Source organism: Lithobates pipiens, unplaced genomic scaffold, assembly GCF_037356315.1.
Source record: "Lithobates pipiens isolate NorthernLeopardFrog02 unplaced genomic scaffold, aLitPip1_a1.2 Scaffold_13, whole genome shotgun sequence".
Lineage (NCBI taxonomy): Eukaryota > Metazoa > Chordata > Amphibia > Anura > Ranidae > Lithobates > Lithobates pipiens.
In genome coordinates, this window is record NW_027507718.1 from 274,787,591 (window position 1) to 274,802,329 (window position 14,739).

The 14,739-nt window shown below is 41.7% G+C and overlaps 1 protein-coding gene across 5 annotated transcripts in view; it reads right to left on the reverse strand.

Annotated features, from left to right (window-relative positions):
* CENPE (centromere protein E) overlaps positions 1-14,739 on the reverse strand; it is a 151,581-nt gene that overhangs the window by 70,218 nt on the left and 66,624 nt on the right. For all 5 annotated transcript variants that reach the window (XM_077476655.1, XM_077476653.1, XM_077476656.1 and 2 more), the window contains 7 exons: positions 9,651-9,788; positions 6,188-6,365; positions 4,499-4,653; positions 1,404-1,718; positions 1,275-1,322; positions 1,103-1,189; positions 267-581 (listed from right to left, as the gene is read on the reverse strand). In XM_077476655.1, coding sequence (XP_077332781.1) covers positions 267-581; positions 1,103-1,189; positions 1,275-1,322; positions 1,404-1,718; positions 4,499-4,653; positions 6,188-6,365; positions 9,651-9,788 — 1,236 coding nt within the window. The remainder of the gene's footprint in view (positions 1-266; positions 582-1,102; positions 1,190-1,274; positions 1,323-1,403; positions 1,719-4,498; positions 4,654-6,187; positions 6,366-9,650; positions 9,789-14,739) is intronic.

A 14,739-nucleotide genomic window follows, 5' to 3' on the forward strand; every position in this document is an offset into this window, starting at 1 on the left:
CGCTGTTCTAAATCGGCCTTTTTATCAGCTCAATCGGCCGATGCCGATTAATTAAAAAAATGGCAAATATCGGCCAGCCGATATATCGGTCGACCTCTACTGTGAACATAAAAATGAAGAGTTTTAAAGGCTTTAAAGTGCTGACTATGGGCAATTGAGTACTGTAGCTTTTGCAGGTTCATGGGCATGTGAAATTGTGCAGCTTGATATTGTCACTTATGTACAGTAATGGTTAGATATTCAATTGCTAAAGAGGTTTTATTCACCATTTCAATGTTGTCATTTAGATCTTGTTTTAGAATATTCTTCTCAGATGTAAGCTCTTCAACCTTACACTGAAGTTCATCTCTTTGTCGATCAAGCAGTGTTATCTTCTCCTGCAGCTCTTGAATTTTAAGTTGACCTTCTGAGCACTCAGTTTGCATGATACTTAGTAAGGGCTGAGAGTTATTCAACTGCTCTTGAAGTTGTTCCTTTTCAGACATGAGCTGAAGGTGCTTTTGTACCAAATCCTGTTTTTCTCTCAACAGTTCAGAATGCGTCTGTGCTTGTTGCTGAAGAGTTTCAACCAAAGATGATAGCTAAAAATAAATATATACAACTTAAAACAGGATAAAAAGAAATAAAATGCTTCAATCAAAACATGGAAATTGTAACATCTAGAAAAGTGTGTATATCATTGAATATCAATGATCAAGAGAAAGTAAATCCTTAAGGCTTCGTCACACATGGCCAGCAAAAACAGGCAGTTAAGCCAGTTTACACTACCCCCCCCCCCCCCCCCCGTACTCTAACAGCAGTCAGAGGGGGTTGTACAGCTGCTGTAGCAAATATGACAACCCTTGCTGAATCTGGCGGACAGAACTGTTGCTGAACAGGACTCATTTAGGTGAAAGGGGCCGCACTAAAACATATGATGTTGTGGCGAGACGGTACAAGCTTTTCAGGCTTAAAACAACCCCCCAGCCACCTGACAACAGTTCTGTGATCACTTTTTAAAAGGGGTGGCAAAGTCAAAGTCTAAACACACACACACAGATAAATATATTTTTTTTTATGTGCCTCAAACTCTGTTTCAGTTAAGAGGAGGAAAAACACTTACATTGCTTAACTCTTCCTGGAGGTTGTCTCTCTCAAACACCATGGACTTAAGTGTTTCTTCTATGCTGCTAGTGTGAGACGCATGGTCCTGTGGAAGGAATAATTAAGAAGGCCCTAAGTGACACTTACTCAACTGTCCTCTGAAGCAAGAAAATATTTTCTAACCATGTTACCTGCTGGGCTTGAACCAACGCTTCCCTTTCTTGTTGTGCGCTTGACAGCTATTGTTTAAAAATAAAAAAAATACAAGTCAGAAATCATCAATGTCAGTGAAGTATACAAAGTAATACAACTAGACTTACCTGTACTTCTAATATTTCTAAAGAATGTTTCAGGTCATTAATGTCTTTCACTTGACATTCAGCCTCAATGTCCTTTTTCCTAATTTCTTCATTTGTGAGTAAGCATCTCGTCTGAAGGTCCTCATACAGTATTTTAAGCTCAGAGTATTGCTGCTCAGCTTGCTGGAACTTTGCCTGTGTGTTGCTCACATCCTCTATTAGTTTATCAATCTGTTCCTTTTGCTCTTGCATCTTGCTGTTCTGATCGCATATTATAGATTCCGATTGTTCTTTTTCATTTTTTAAGAGTTGGAGTTCACTTGATGTTTTCTGTACCTAGTAAACAGTGATCAAAATACTTCTTTATTTTATCTTTTAATTTTAAGCCATGATGAGCAATATCTGCAATATACATTTCTAAGTACAGTATCGGAAGACTTAACCCCTGTTAGAGGGGGATGTTCGAATATCGTATCACCATTCTATAGGAATGAAAGGATAGGAGCATGGACAGGAGACTTTTTGTAAAGCAGCTGTGTTGTTTTTTATTGGTTCAACAATGGCATTCTTAGAAAAGTCAGGACAGGCAAATATAAAGACTTAGTGCGGTTGCAATTACATTTAAATGATAATGGTACTAACAGGATAGATCTCCCATTAAAAATAAAATATAGGAACTGACATTTCATAGTTAGGTTGAAAAAAAAAAAAAAAGAAAAGAAACCTAGTGCTCTTAGTTCAACAAAGAAGAATACATACATGAAAACCTTCATATACAGAGCCTTACCCACAGAAGATCCAGAAGGAAAAAAAAAAAAAAAAAAAAAAAAAAAAAAAAAAAACTCTATAAACCATGGACCAAATTGCCCCATCTTTGGCGATAGATGAGAATTCCTCTGTTATTACAGGGGAACTGGAGGAAGGTGCCCCACAGAAGTAGCGAACATACTAGAAAAGTAAATGTGTCAAAGCTACATTGCACAGGCAGCTGCGGCCAGGTATTTGGGATCCTTAAGGCTTGGTTGGGGGGGGGGGGGGGGGGAGGGGGGAAATGGGGTATTGCAAATATGCACAGTTCAGCTGCGTTTCTGCCACCCAACAACCGCCCCACCTGAAGCTACAATAAGCAGCAGACAGAGATGTTTACATGCTGTGCCAGCAGCAAAGTTCCCCCGACATGAAGTGATCAGCGGGCGACAAGCCCCCCAAATGCTAGACATTCAAGTAGATCATGAAGAGCTGCAGATGCCCCGCAACCATGTGTATTGGTGGCAAAAAATAGAGTTAAAAACAGGAGACGCTGCATTTCTTTCTCACCGCCTGTCAGTAGCCTCTGCATGAGTTCCTAACGTGGATCAGGCTTCAGAGGAAAGGGAGATTTAGACGCATGGCTAAAGCTACCCCAACTCCCTGCTGTCAATAAGTCATGGCCTGCTTACATGGATATTGGGACCCTTGCTGGGAACAGAGGTTCAAGTCAGCCAAGAGGGCACTGTGCCTCAAGCCCCAGTGTGCTGGCTACCTCAAGAGATTTTCTACTAAAACCTGCCAGCGCCCTCCTTCCCCACAAGGAAAGGTTGTGTGGTCATTTAATACTTGCTGTGACCTTTAGTCCCACATGGAAGGTACTGAGGGTAGGTAAGCCATAGAAAAAAATGGATCTGGAGCTGTTGATAAGCTGTTTTCGTGCAAAGACTTGACAATCACAACTAGCAAAAAGGCCGAAACCTACGCCTAGGAGAGAAATCCTGTCTTTTTGCCAGTGTTTAATCACCTGAACATCTCAAAAACAACTAAATGACCCTATTTTATATTCGCCACCAAGACAATCTTTAGTGCAAATATAAAGAAATTCCCTTTCTATTTTTTCACCAAAATAAACCAATTTATGTCTCTCCTCCTGATTTTGGGGGATAACACTATAGCCAATTCACTAGCATAAAATAGTTTTTTTTTCACCTTAGTATACTCCTAAGAGAAGGGGCAGCCCAAGGTGGCAAAGGTGGCTACTTTAGTGTTATTGGACAAATAAAAGATTTGGAGATTAAATATATGCAAAAAAGTTTATTTTGTTAATAAAATTTATACATAAGATTAACTCTGCTCTATAGCTTACTAAAAGTGCTCTTAGTCTGCTCTACCTATACATTTCATAAATACCCCACAATAATGTTCCTACTACGTTATTCCCTATAAAAACCGACACCAAACAATAGACATACATACAACATAAAATGGATGAGGCGCCGCTAACGCTGCGCATGTACCGATAGCCGTTAGTGCACTATTTAATTTGTGCTATATTAACTAAAGTATTTCTCAATCATAAGGCTAAACCACAGTACATGCGCAGCCCCTAGGGTTTGCGGATTCAATCATTTTCATCAAAGGTTGCCTACCAAGCCGATCATTTAATCTTGCGGCTATAAAAGTTGTAATTTCTACATTCCCTCTGGATTATAATCGAAAGAGAAAAATTCATATATATTTCCTTTACACGGATCCGAAAACAATATTTTCAAAATCAGTGTTCCAATTTTTTTTTGTCAAAAGAGAATGTAGATCGAAATGAATCTGGATGTAAGCACGGACGTGGCGCCTCCAATGGGTGACTACCAATAGGAAGAGCGGAGCATAACCTATTGCAGATATGCACTGCACATCAGGGATATTTAAAATACTGTCCGAATGTTTATTCACATTCACAATTGTAAAGTGCGACTTTACCTTTGTGACGTGATCACCTGAATAATTGCATCAAAGATCCGTGGTGTACTGTCGATATATACTTGATGGCTGTGACAATAGGTCTCCTTTAATAAACAGCGAGCACACAATATGGAGAACTACATCAGGCCTACAAAGCTAACTTTTTGCTCACAAGATTCAATGGCATTAGTTCACATACATCTCTCCAAATGTGACAATCTCAACAGATATTAGAAGCAGGGAGCTACTCTCCAGTTGTAAAATGTAAATTATAGAAATATAGTACACACCTCATTACAAATTATTATGGTTAAGATAAGTTTACTAGCAATATAATGCAAAAGGTCAGTGCCAATTGTAGGGGGGGGGGGGGGGAAGGAAGAAAACCAAAAAGCACACACACTTACCTGGTTCTTAAGTTGTTCATTTTCACTTGGCAAAGATTTCAATTCTGACAAATAAGAAATTTCCTTTTCTAGAGCATTTTTCTCTTCAAGAGCATTGGTAAGCTGCTTTGAGCAATCAGCAATCTTCTTATCCAGTTCCACCCGAGAAAGCAGATCTGCAAAGCACAATATATTGGAACATTAAAGTGGTGTTCCAAAAAAAAAACAAAAAACAAAAAAACAAAACAAAATGTAACTCAACTCTAAATGCCTGTTGGTCCCTCGTAGTCTGCCTGCTTCACTGCCTGGGCTCCTGATGTCACTTCCCCTCAGCTTGTTTTTAAGATTATTACATACCGAGATGAAGGGGTGATATTCAAATATTTTATTTATAAGTACAACTTAGAACAATGGGAAATCCCTTAGCAGCATTTTTCACAGCTGTCTTTTCTGAAATGCAATAGATGAATTGGTGATGCTACTTGTAGGATGGGACCAATCAGTTTTTATCCCTAGTTCGCTCACATGGATGAGCATATAGAACCTAGAGACCTTACAGGCAAAAAACAAAAACAAAAAAAACACAAACCACCTATGAATCTGCCACTGGATCTCATGGATAGGCTTTATCAGTAAGTTTTCTGCCAATTCTTTACAATTTTGTAAATTTCTACTATCCTATACCCAAGATATGCTTTAAAAAAAATAGATACCATATTATCTTCAGTTTGGGATCAACTTCAGGGATCAGGGATGTTTTTTTTTTTTCCCTGCCTCTAAATGCCACTTCTTTTAAACTTCTGTAAACGCCCATGTGTGCTTGAACAGGATTAACAGAGGGGCGTTTAGAGACAGAATAAATAAATAAAATGCATGTAAAACAGGCTTTTTTGAGCTCCAGTGTGCACTAGATCGAAACCACTTAAAGCCCAGGCTTTTTTTTTTGTTTAAGTTTAAATCAGTATTTTTTGCTAGAAAATGATGTATAACCCCTAAATATTATATATATTTTTTTTTAGCAGAGACCCTAGGGAATAAAATGGCAATCGCTGCAATTTTTTACGTCACACAGTATGTTTTTTTGCCAAAAAATACACTTTAATTAAAAGGCACAATATTTAACCCCATTTTTTGTACCCTTGTGAAAGATGTTACTCCGAGTTAATAGATACCCAACATGTCCCGCTTTAAAAAAATTGTACACGCCTGTGGAATGGCGACAAACTACAGTACTTAAAAATCTCCATAGGCAACGCTTTAAGTGTGTATGTGTTCACTTCTGCGGGCGAGCAGGGAGGGATGGGGGAGCTTTAATATTATTTTTTTTGGCCCTTATTTATATTACTTTTTATTTCTACGCTGTCCTTTTCATTTATTTTTTTAATCACTTTTATTTCTATTACAATGAATGTCACGCAATAGAAATAAAAAAAGATGACCGATCTCTTCAGCCACAATTCTGGTAAACCAGTTGCAAACTGCAATATATATATATATATATATATATATATATATATATATATATATATATATATATATATATATATATATATATATATATATATATATATATATATATATATATATATGAATAAAACACACATATATTGCAGTCAGTAGTGTTACAAAGCATTCTGTTTTTCTTTCTTATAATCCCTTTTAAACTGTACAGCTCTTTCTGCAGAGCAACACACTGCAAAATGAACAGACCTTTAGGGACTCTTCCTTCAAGAAGGCCGTTGAGCTGGTTAATCTCATTAAATGCACATTGCAGTTCTTTCTGCAAATCCGCTTGCATTAGTTTGTAATTGGACTTCTCCAATTCTAACTGCTTTTCAGAAGCAGAGGCATCTTTCTCTCTCTGTTGGCAATGAAGTGCGAGTTCATCCTGTAAAAAAATAAAAAAAAAATAAAAAAATAAAAAAACACATTGAACTTAGATGTAAAATCATCCTTGTACCCCCCCTGCCTATCTGTGCTTTGTTGTTTAAGGTTTTTTGATACCAATAAAGCCAACAACATTGCACTGTGTGGGTGTGCAGCAATTCGTCTTTTTGTTTCAAATTTATTGATATGTAGTTTGGCATAAAGACTATTGGATTTAAATTATATAAAGCCTTAAGTTGGTTGTATAGTCTCAGGGAGGAAAAAAAAACCAAAAAAAAAAAAAAAACCCTTTTAAAGTGTAATGCCGCGTACACACGATCAGACTATCTGGCGGACTTGGTCCGGCTGACCAGAGTCCGCCAGACAATCCGCCCGTGTGTGGGCTCCGGCGAACTTTTTTCCCCCAAAAGTTCGGCGGACTTAGAAAGTAGTTTTGACTCCAAAATTGTCCGCCGTACTGCGAGTCCAGTGGACAATCTGGCCATCTGTGTGCTCCCGCACACGGAGGAAAGTCCTTCATTTTGAACGTGGCTCCAGGTAGACGGGACTAGCGAAGGAAGTCAATGTCACCGCCTTCGGTGGCAAGATTGACAAGTCGCTGGCCCCGACACCTGGTATGGACTTAAAGGGCAAGCCCGATGCCGAAAAATCCCCCCCCCCCCCCACCCCCAGGTCCATATCAGACCATTATCCAAGCACGTAGCCCGGCCGGTCAGGAAAGGGGATGGGGACGAGCGAGCCGCGTGCCCTCAACATGAGGGGGATGCTTTGGGGAAGCACCTTGACCCCATGTTGATGAGGACAAGTGCCTCTTTCCAACAACCCTGGCCGTTGGCTGTTGGGGTCTGCGGGCGGGGGGCTTATCGGAATCCTTTAATAAGGGGGCCCCCCAGATACCGGCCCCCCACCCTATGTGAATGGAGTACAATGTACCCCATACCCATTGAATGTAAATAAAACACAGCACAAGGTTTTAAAATAAATTTATTGCACAGCTCCGGGAGTCTTCTTGCCGGACTCCTCCGTTATCTTCTGCTCTTTTACTAGCAGAGGAGCCCGGCTTTCTTCTTCGTCGCCGTTCGGGGGTCTTGTCCCCCTCTTCGGTTCTTCTTGCCGGGCCTCCGCTTTCTTCCTATAGCTCTTTTACTAGCGGTGGCCCGGTCTTCTGTCGTCGCAGCCGCCACCTTCTCCTCTTTGTTGAGATGTTGACTCAACGCTCTCTCTGGCTGCAATGACACGGAAGTCATTGCGGGGAGGGCACCGTTAGTAAAAGAGCTGGAAGGAGCGGAGGCCCGGCAAGAAAAACTGAAGAAGGGGACAAGACCCCCGGACGGCGACAAAGAAGAAAGCCGGGCTCCTCCGCTAGTAAAAGAGCTAGCAAAAGAGCTAGCAAAAGAGCAGAAGATTGCGGGAGGAGTCCGGCGAGAAGACCCCCCAAGACGGAAGAAGACCCCCGGAGCTCTGCAATAAATTTTAAAGTCTTGTGTTTTATTAAAAAAAAATTTCACCAGGTGAATGTGTAGGGGTACATTGTACCCCATACTCATTCACATAGGGTGGGGGGCCGGTATCTGGGGGCCCCCTTATTAAAGGCCCCCACTTCCCCAAAGCACCCCCCCATGTTGAGGGCACGCGGCCTGGTATGGCTCAGGGGGCGGGCGGGGGCGCTCGCTCGTCCCCACCCCCTTTCCTGACTGGCCGGGCTGCGTGCTTGTATAAGGGTCCTTTAAGGAACTTGGGGGGTAGGGGGTTTGGCCACGCCGATTTTTGGGCGTAGGGCTTGCCCTTTAAGTCCATACCAGGTGACGGGGCCAGCGACGTGTCAATCTCGTGGCCGAAGGCGGCGACATTGACTTCCTTTGCTAGTACCAGCTACCTGGAGCCGCATTCAAAACGAACGGACTTTCCTCCGTGTGTGGGCAAGTCCGTTAATTTCAAAAGTCCGGCGGACTCCCGCCATAGTCCAGCGGACTAGACTAGAAAAGTCCGGTTGTGTGTGGGCAAGTCCATTCATTCAGAAGGTCCGCCAGACTAAGTCCGCCGGATAGTCTGATCATGTGTACGTGGCATTAGAGGACAAGAATGGATAATATTGCAGCTTACTAGTCCTTAGAAGTGACAATAATGCTTATTTATTTTTTTTCCATACAGATAAAAGGCTTTCAATGATAGGTTTAACAGCTCAAAATGGAGCCATGTAATCCTGATTAGCTCACTTCACATATCCCTGCCAGCTCTAATTGTTGGCCATAAGCTCTCTTCTGATATATGCACATGTTTGCTACTTGGCTCCGCCCCCAAGCCATGATGTGTATTTACTGGAAGAAAAAAAAAAAAAAAAAAAAAATAAAGTGTGGTCTGTCTAGTTATGAGCAGAAGTTATAGATGAACTGGATACTTTTAGCAAAGCTGGAAATGGTGTGCAAGTGTGAAGGGGATGAAGAGGTAGGAGGGTGAACTGGCTACATTGCAAGTAAAACAGGCTGAAGTATGTGCTCCTATTCTGTGCTGCACATATCTAGTGTACAGTAGGTGTTCACTTTGGGGACAGAAAGTGACATCATATCCCCACCTACCCTTTTTTCACAGAAGACATATAAAATGAATAGTATAATCAAGTTCCTCCACCCCAAACCCGCTCATCCATGTCTTTGTGGACCTTGCTTTGTGCACTGGTGCACAGTCATGTTGGAACAAGAAGGGGCCATCCCCAAACTGTTCCCACAAAGTTGGGAGCAGGAAATAGTTCAAAATGTCTTGGTACGCTGGCGCCTTAAGAGTTCCCTTCACTGGAACTAAGGGGCCAAGCCCAACCCCTGAAAAACAGACCGACGGCATAATCCCCCCTCCACAAAATGATTTGGACCAGTGCACAAAGAAAGGTCCATAAAGACATGGATGAGTGAGTTTAGGGTGAAGGAACTTGACTGACCTGCACAGAGTCCTAAACGCGATAGAACATCTTTGGGATGAATCTGACCTCACAAATGCACTTCTGGAAGAATGGTCAAACATTCCCATAGAGACACTCCTAAACCTCCTAGACAGCCTTCTCAGAAGTGTTGAAGTGCTGTCATAGCTGCAAAAGGATGGGCCAGCTAAATATTGAGCCCTATGGACTAAGACTGGGATGTCATTAAAGTTAATGCACGTGTAAAGACGTCCCAATACTTTGACAACATATTGTAATTGCATTTCAACTATATGGTTCCGCAGAATACGAGTTGAGATGCCCTGGATTAAAATATCGACTTTAATATTGGTGCACTTTGTGCTATAAGCTCACCATTTTTTCCTTCAACTCTATGTTCTCACTTCTCAAGAAGGCAGCTTCCCTTTGAGCATCCCGGGTTACAGTTTCAGCATCACCTAAAGACTGTTTCAGTTGAAGTACTTCTTCCAAAATCTTTTCACTGTCACCCCCCTAAGAAAATACCAAAACAAAAACAAACATACAAAATTAGGCAGAAAAGAAAAAGGATACAATGAGACTTAGCAGGAATAGGTGTGTGAAGTCACTTCTAGATGCTATCAAAAGACATCACACGTCTACAGACTTCACCTTAAGGCTCCATGCACATTGAAGCTCATAAAACTGTAGTTTATCAGCAGTGGAGTTTATGGGCTGTTGCCTCAACGCCCTAAAATAGAGTTCAAGAGCTGTTTTTCTGACCACAAGAATGCTTAAAAACATAAAAACTCTCATAAATGCAGATAAACTCTCAAAAACATGGCTTACCAGAGTTTTTTTAATCTATTGGAAAAAAAAAAATAAAAAAAAAAGAAAATAGAAAAAAAGACACCCCTAAAAACTATAACGTGGAAAAATGCCAAAACACGCTAATAAACGCAAAGACGTTAAATGATGAATGACTCACTGCAAAGCTACTTCCATTTTTCGAATGTTATTTTAATGTCCAGTGTGCATGGAGCCTAAAAGAAGTATGGTGTGCTTGTTTTTTTAGCATCATCCTTACCTAGGTGGATGTAGCATTGCTCCGATTCTGCACTTGGCCCCCCTGGCTCCAAGACTGAGAACCAGGCACTCAAACACCTCTGATCTCCAGGCTCCCTGAGCAGAGAGCTGGTGACTATCAAATTCATTGGCATTCAAAGTGTGAGAGCGCTGAAAATTGGTCTGGGCAGCAAGGGTGTATAAGTGCCCTGTAGTGAAGTGGTTCAATAAGTGCTGCCACCAACTTCTATACTGTATGTAAAAGCACGCACACAATTTAATTCTTGCAATTTTTTTAAAATTCACTTAGAATGCGTTTTTGAACTCAATAGGAAGAGTCGACTACTCCAGAAAAATAAATTACTCCAAGAACAGTGAATTCCCTAGAACCCCCCCCCCCCCCCCCCATCCTTGATGTCATATCCGTATCCTCCTCTTCTGGGAGTGCAATTCATTTCTGTGCTGGAGTAGTGCATCCCTTTACCTCCCTATATGACCTTTTTATGCATCTGCTGGGGGAGCAAAGGTGAATATAGAGTGACAGCCTGCTGACATCACATACTAAAGTGGTGGCATGCAGCAGTAGCCTCAGGGCTTATGGAAATATACAAAAGAGGGGCGTTTAAAAGTACTAACATGCACAGAATATGTTAAATGCATATATTGTCTTCAGGGACAATTTATGGTGAAACGAATGGTCAAGAGACTGGAACTTTTTAAAATGTAGGCTGAAGGAGAATGCTGAAATCTCTGCACACAATCCTTCATGCAGCATAATTTGTACTCAAAGTAGAATTCCATCTAACATATTAGTTTTGGCTAGATTAGGAAAGGGGGAACTCCCTTTGACATGTGCCAAATCACTATTTTAGCCGCTTTAGTACTTATTTGTCTTTTCTGGTCCTTCACTATCCATTAGGATAGCATTATGGTAAAGAAACCCTCTCTGAATTTTTCACTTTTATTTAATCTCAAAGGGGACAAAAAGTGCATATAGCACTAGAGTTACGGGTTAGGCGCTCTATAGGGGAAAGGTACAGCCACTTCCCTAAACAAATTGCTCTTTTACTATTGCCGTTATGAGTGAACAATGCTGCCCCAATTGTTTATTCATAATAGCTAAAAAACACTCAGCAATGAGAAGCAGTGTGATCCATCGGCTGGGGTTATGTATGTTTACAATCAGTAGCAGACGGTGTGTGATCTTTTACTATTATGAATGAACAGGCAGCGCTGCATATTCATAACATAAAAAAATAAAATAAATCATACAGAGCTGTGGCAGTGTATAGCACAGTCCTGTGGCATTCAGCGCTGTTGGGTTGTTGCAGGAGGGCACAGGTTGTAATATTTTGTGAATGGCAGCACAAGGCAGGTCCCTACTGTCAGAGATCAGTGCAGTCACAAATTTGTCTATTTGCTTGCAGTGTTGTCGGACAGTAAGAGTGGCATTAGTGAAGCCTGTCCAACCACATTATTTAGCAATAGCTGGATGAATCCCAATAGGGCCAAGTACAACATGCACGTGGTTCCCCAAAATAAAATGTTTACAACAGTTTGGGAGTCTTACTTAAACATAGGTTCACATTTTTTTGCCCAGCTTTCTATGCCATCTGTGAATAAAGAATACCTGGAAAAAAGACTACCTTAAGGCTGGGTTCACACTGCTGCGATGCGGGAACGCTGCAAATCTAATGCGAGTTCCCGCATCGCATGCCTCCCGGCGGCAGTTCACACTGTCCTATGCGAACTGTTGGGAGTGTCAGTGAAAAGTTAATGACACCCCCAGACCAGTTCGCATATCGCAGTGCGATCTGCAAACTCGGACAGGAATCGGATTGCATGGTGCGAACACCCATGCGATCCGATTCTGCTGCGGACCAAAAAAAGGGTCCTGTGCGAATTTGGGCCGGATGCGATGCAAATTCAGCCATACTATCTGTATGGCTCAACTCGCATCGCACAGAGATCGGATGCGATTTGCACTGCAGTGCGAATCACATCCGATCTAGTCACCGCAGCAGTGTGAACCCAGCCTTAAAATTATCTTCTTGGAGTACATCATGGTAAATAGAGAATTAGGTCTACTTTTCTTGGGTTATGCAGCCATCCTTCAGGTAAAAAGTTCACTGGTCCAAAAAAAAAAAAAAAAGCAGGAATACCTGCTTAAGCATAACTCCTCCCAGCTCACCCTAATTTTTTTGGCAAGTAACAAGGATAGACAAGGGGTAACGAGGTCCCCTCCTAAAAGCAGCTATTTTCTTAGTTGCACATCACAGGACACAGAGGTGTTCGTATTTACAATTACAAGGGATGCTTGGAAATCTTCCAATGGGTACACTAGTTCTGGTGACCTGGTGGCCCCCAAGGAATTCCCTTCATTGTCAAGGATTTCTTCTCACTTCCCGTTTGGCTATGGGACAGGAAGTGAAGGGAAATAGACACAATGGGACACAGATCGCCAAAAAATATCTGACGGGTTATAACCCTTACTCTATCCAAAATGGAAAAAAAAAAAAGTAGTAGTTTTGCCTATATTTCTACTTTAAAGGTCAAACAGAGACAAGAGGCACCGCACTGGCAAAACAATCCACATGACACCCTGCACAAAGGGTTTTAACAAAATGAGATGCAAGAGGTCTCTGAAACAGAACACAACCACTTCCATAACAGACTGGAGACGAAAGCCAAATGCACCCCATTGCATACTGTTGGTGGTAAAAAACGTACAAGCTTCACACCAGGTGAAATAAGCCATCCATGTAAAATGACTTGAGGAGGGTAAGGATTGGAGTCAAATTGCCCTATACCTCAGGACTTGGGCTTCAACAGCCCTGCCATTAATGCCAGCGACCATAAGGCAGGATGGAAACCTGAACCCCGGGGCTCCCCTGCCAAAAGATTTAGGATGTCTGCATACCATGTTCTTGGCCAAGCAAGTGCGATCAAAATCATTGGAATGCCCACCATAGCGGAAAAAGAGCATAGATCAAGAAAAAAAAAAAAAAAACTGACCCCAAGAAGACAAAAAGGCATCTACCACAAAGGATTGATGTTCCTTGGATCAAGACAAACCTATCCAGTTTTTTGTTGAATAGGGTAGCCAAGAGTTTCACATCTGTGGACAAATGTGTGCAAAATGCCCCCAGGTAAAGGTGACTATTGCACTGCATTCATCTGCTGATGATGGAAAAAGTCCACCTGTCAATTTTCCATATCTGGAACATGCATGGGAGAGGAGGGCCATAATTTGTAGTTCTGCTTAAGTAAAAATCAGGTTTGCTGCCTTTCAAGCAGCGCAACTTCTTACCCCTCAGTAATCGATGATGTATGCCACAGCCATGGTATTGTCTGACTGCACCCTGATGGGGAGAGCTTAAAAAAAAAAAAAAAAAAAAAAAAAGGTATACAGAGCAATTTAGAAGAGCCACCCGAATTGCCCTAAGTTCCAGGATGTTGATTGACAACTTCCACTCCTCCGACTACCATGTTCCTTGAACAGAGGTTCTCCGGAACATCTCCCCGGCCCAACTGGCTGGCCGAGACCTTCAAATTCATTGGAAAGATGATTTTCTGGTATCCAACATCTAAGTGTATATCCACAATTGCAACACAAATAATCTTGGGACGCAGATGCATTGGCTGATCCAACTCCAAACGGGCAGGATACTAAGTTGCAGATCCCTGGTGTGAAGCTGGGTACAGGCTGCTGCATAAAAATATTTTTATAACAGCTTACGTGTAAAATCCTTTTCTTGGAGTACATCATGAGACACAGAGCCTTAAGTAATTAATGGATTATGGGCCACCTTCAGGTGTTGACACTGGTATACCCAATACAGGAAGTTGACCCCCCTATATAACCCCTCCTCCTTCCAGGAGAACCTCAGTTTTTGTAGCCAAGCAATATACTTAAACCCCATAAAAAGAGGGGCAGGACCTCTGCGCCACATGATGTACTCCAAGAAAAGGATTTTACAGGTAAGCTGTTATAAATAGGGATGCACCAAAATTTCGGCCGCTGAAACATATTGGCTGAAAAAGGCCTTTTCGGCAATTTGCCAAAAGAACAAAATGGCCGATAACGGAGCCAAAAATGGGGCAGGGGTATCCTATAGAGCAGAAGAGAGGAGAGCTGCCGCCTGGTTGATCAGAGTGCCAGGAATATTATATAGGCGAAAGGTTAAGGGACTTTAAGTGAAATGTGACCTGGTAAGGTCACCTATTTCCATCCCTTGGGACTTGATATGAAACCATGACCTGGTAAGGTCAAGTATTTCCATCCATGTAGTGATCAAAAAAGGGGGGAGAGCAACAGGGGCGGGACTTTAAATGAAGTGCGAAATTTATGATAGAATAGTATAAATTGGTGAACAATTGGGAAATTTTAATAAGTTCATAAAAATATAACATAAACATG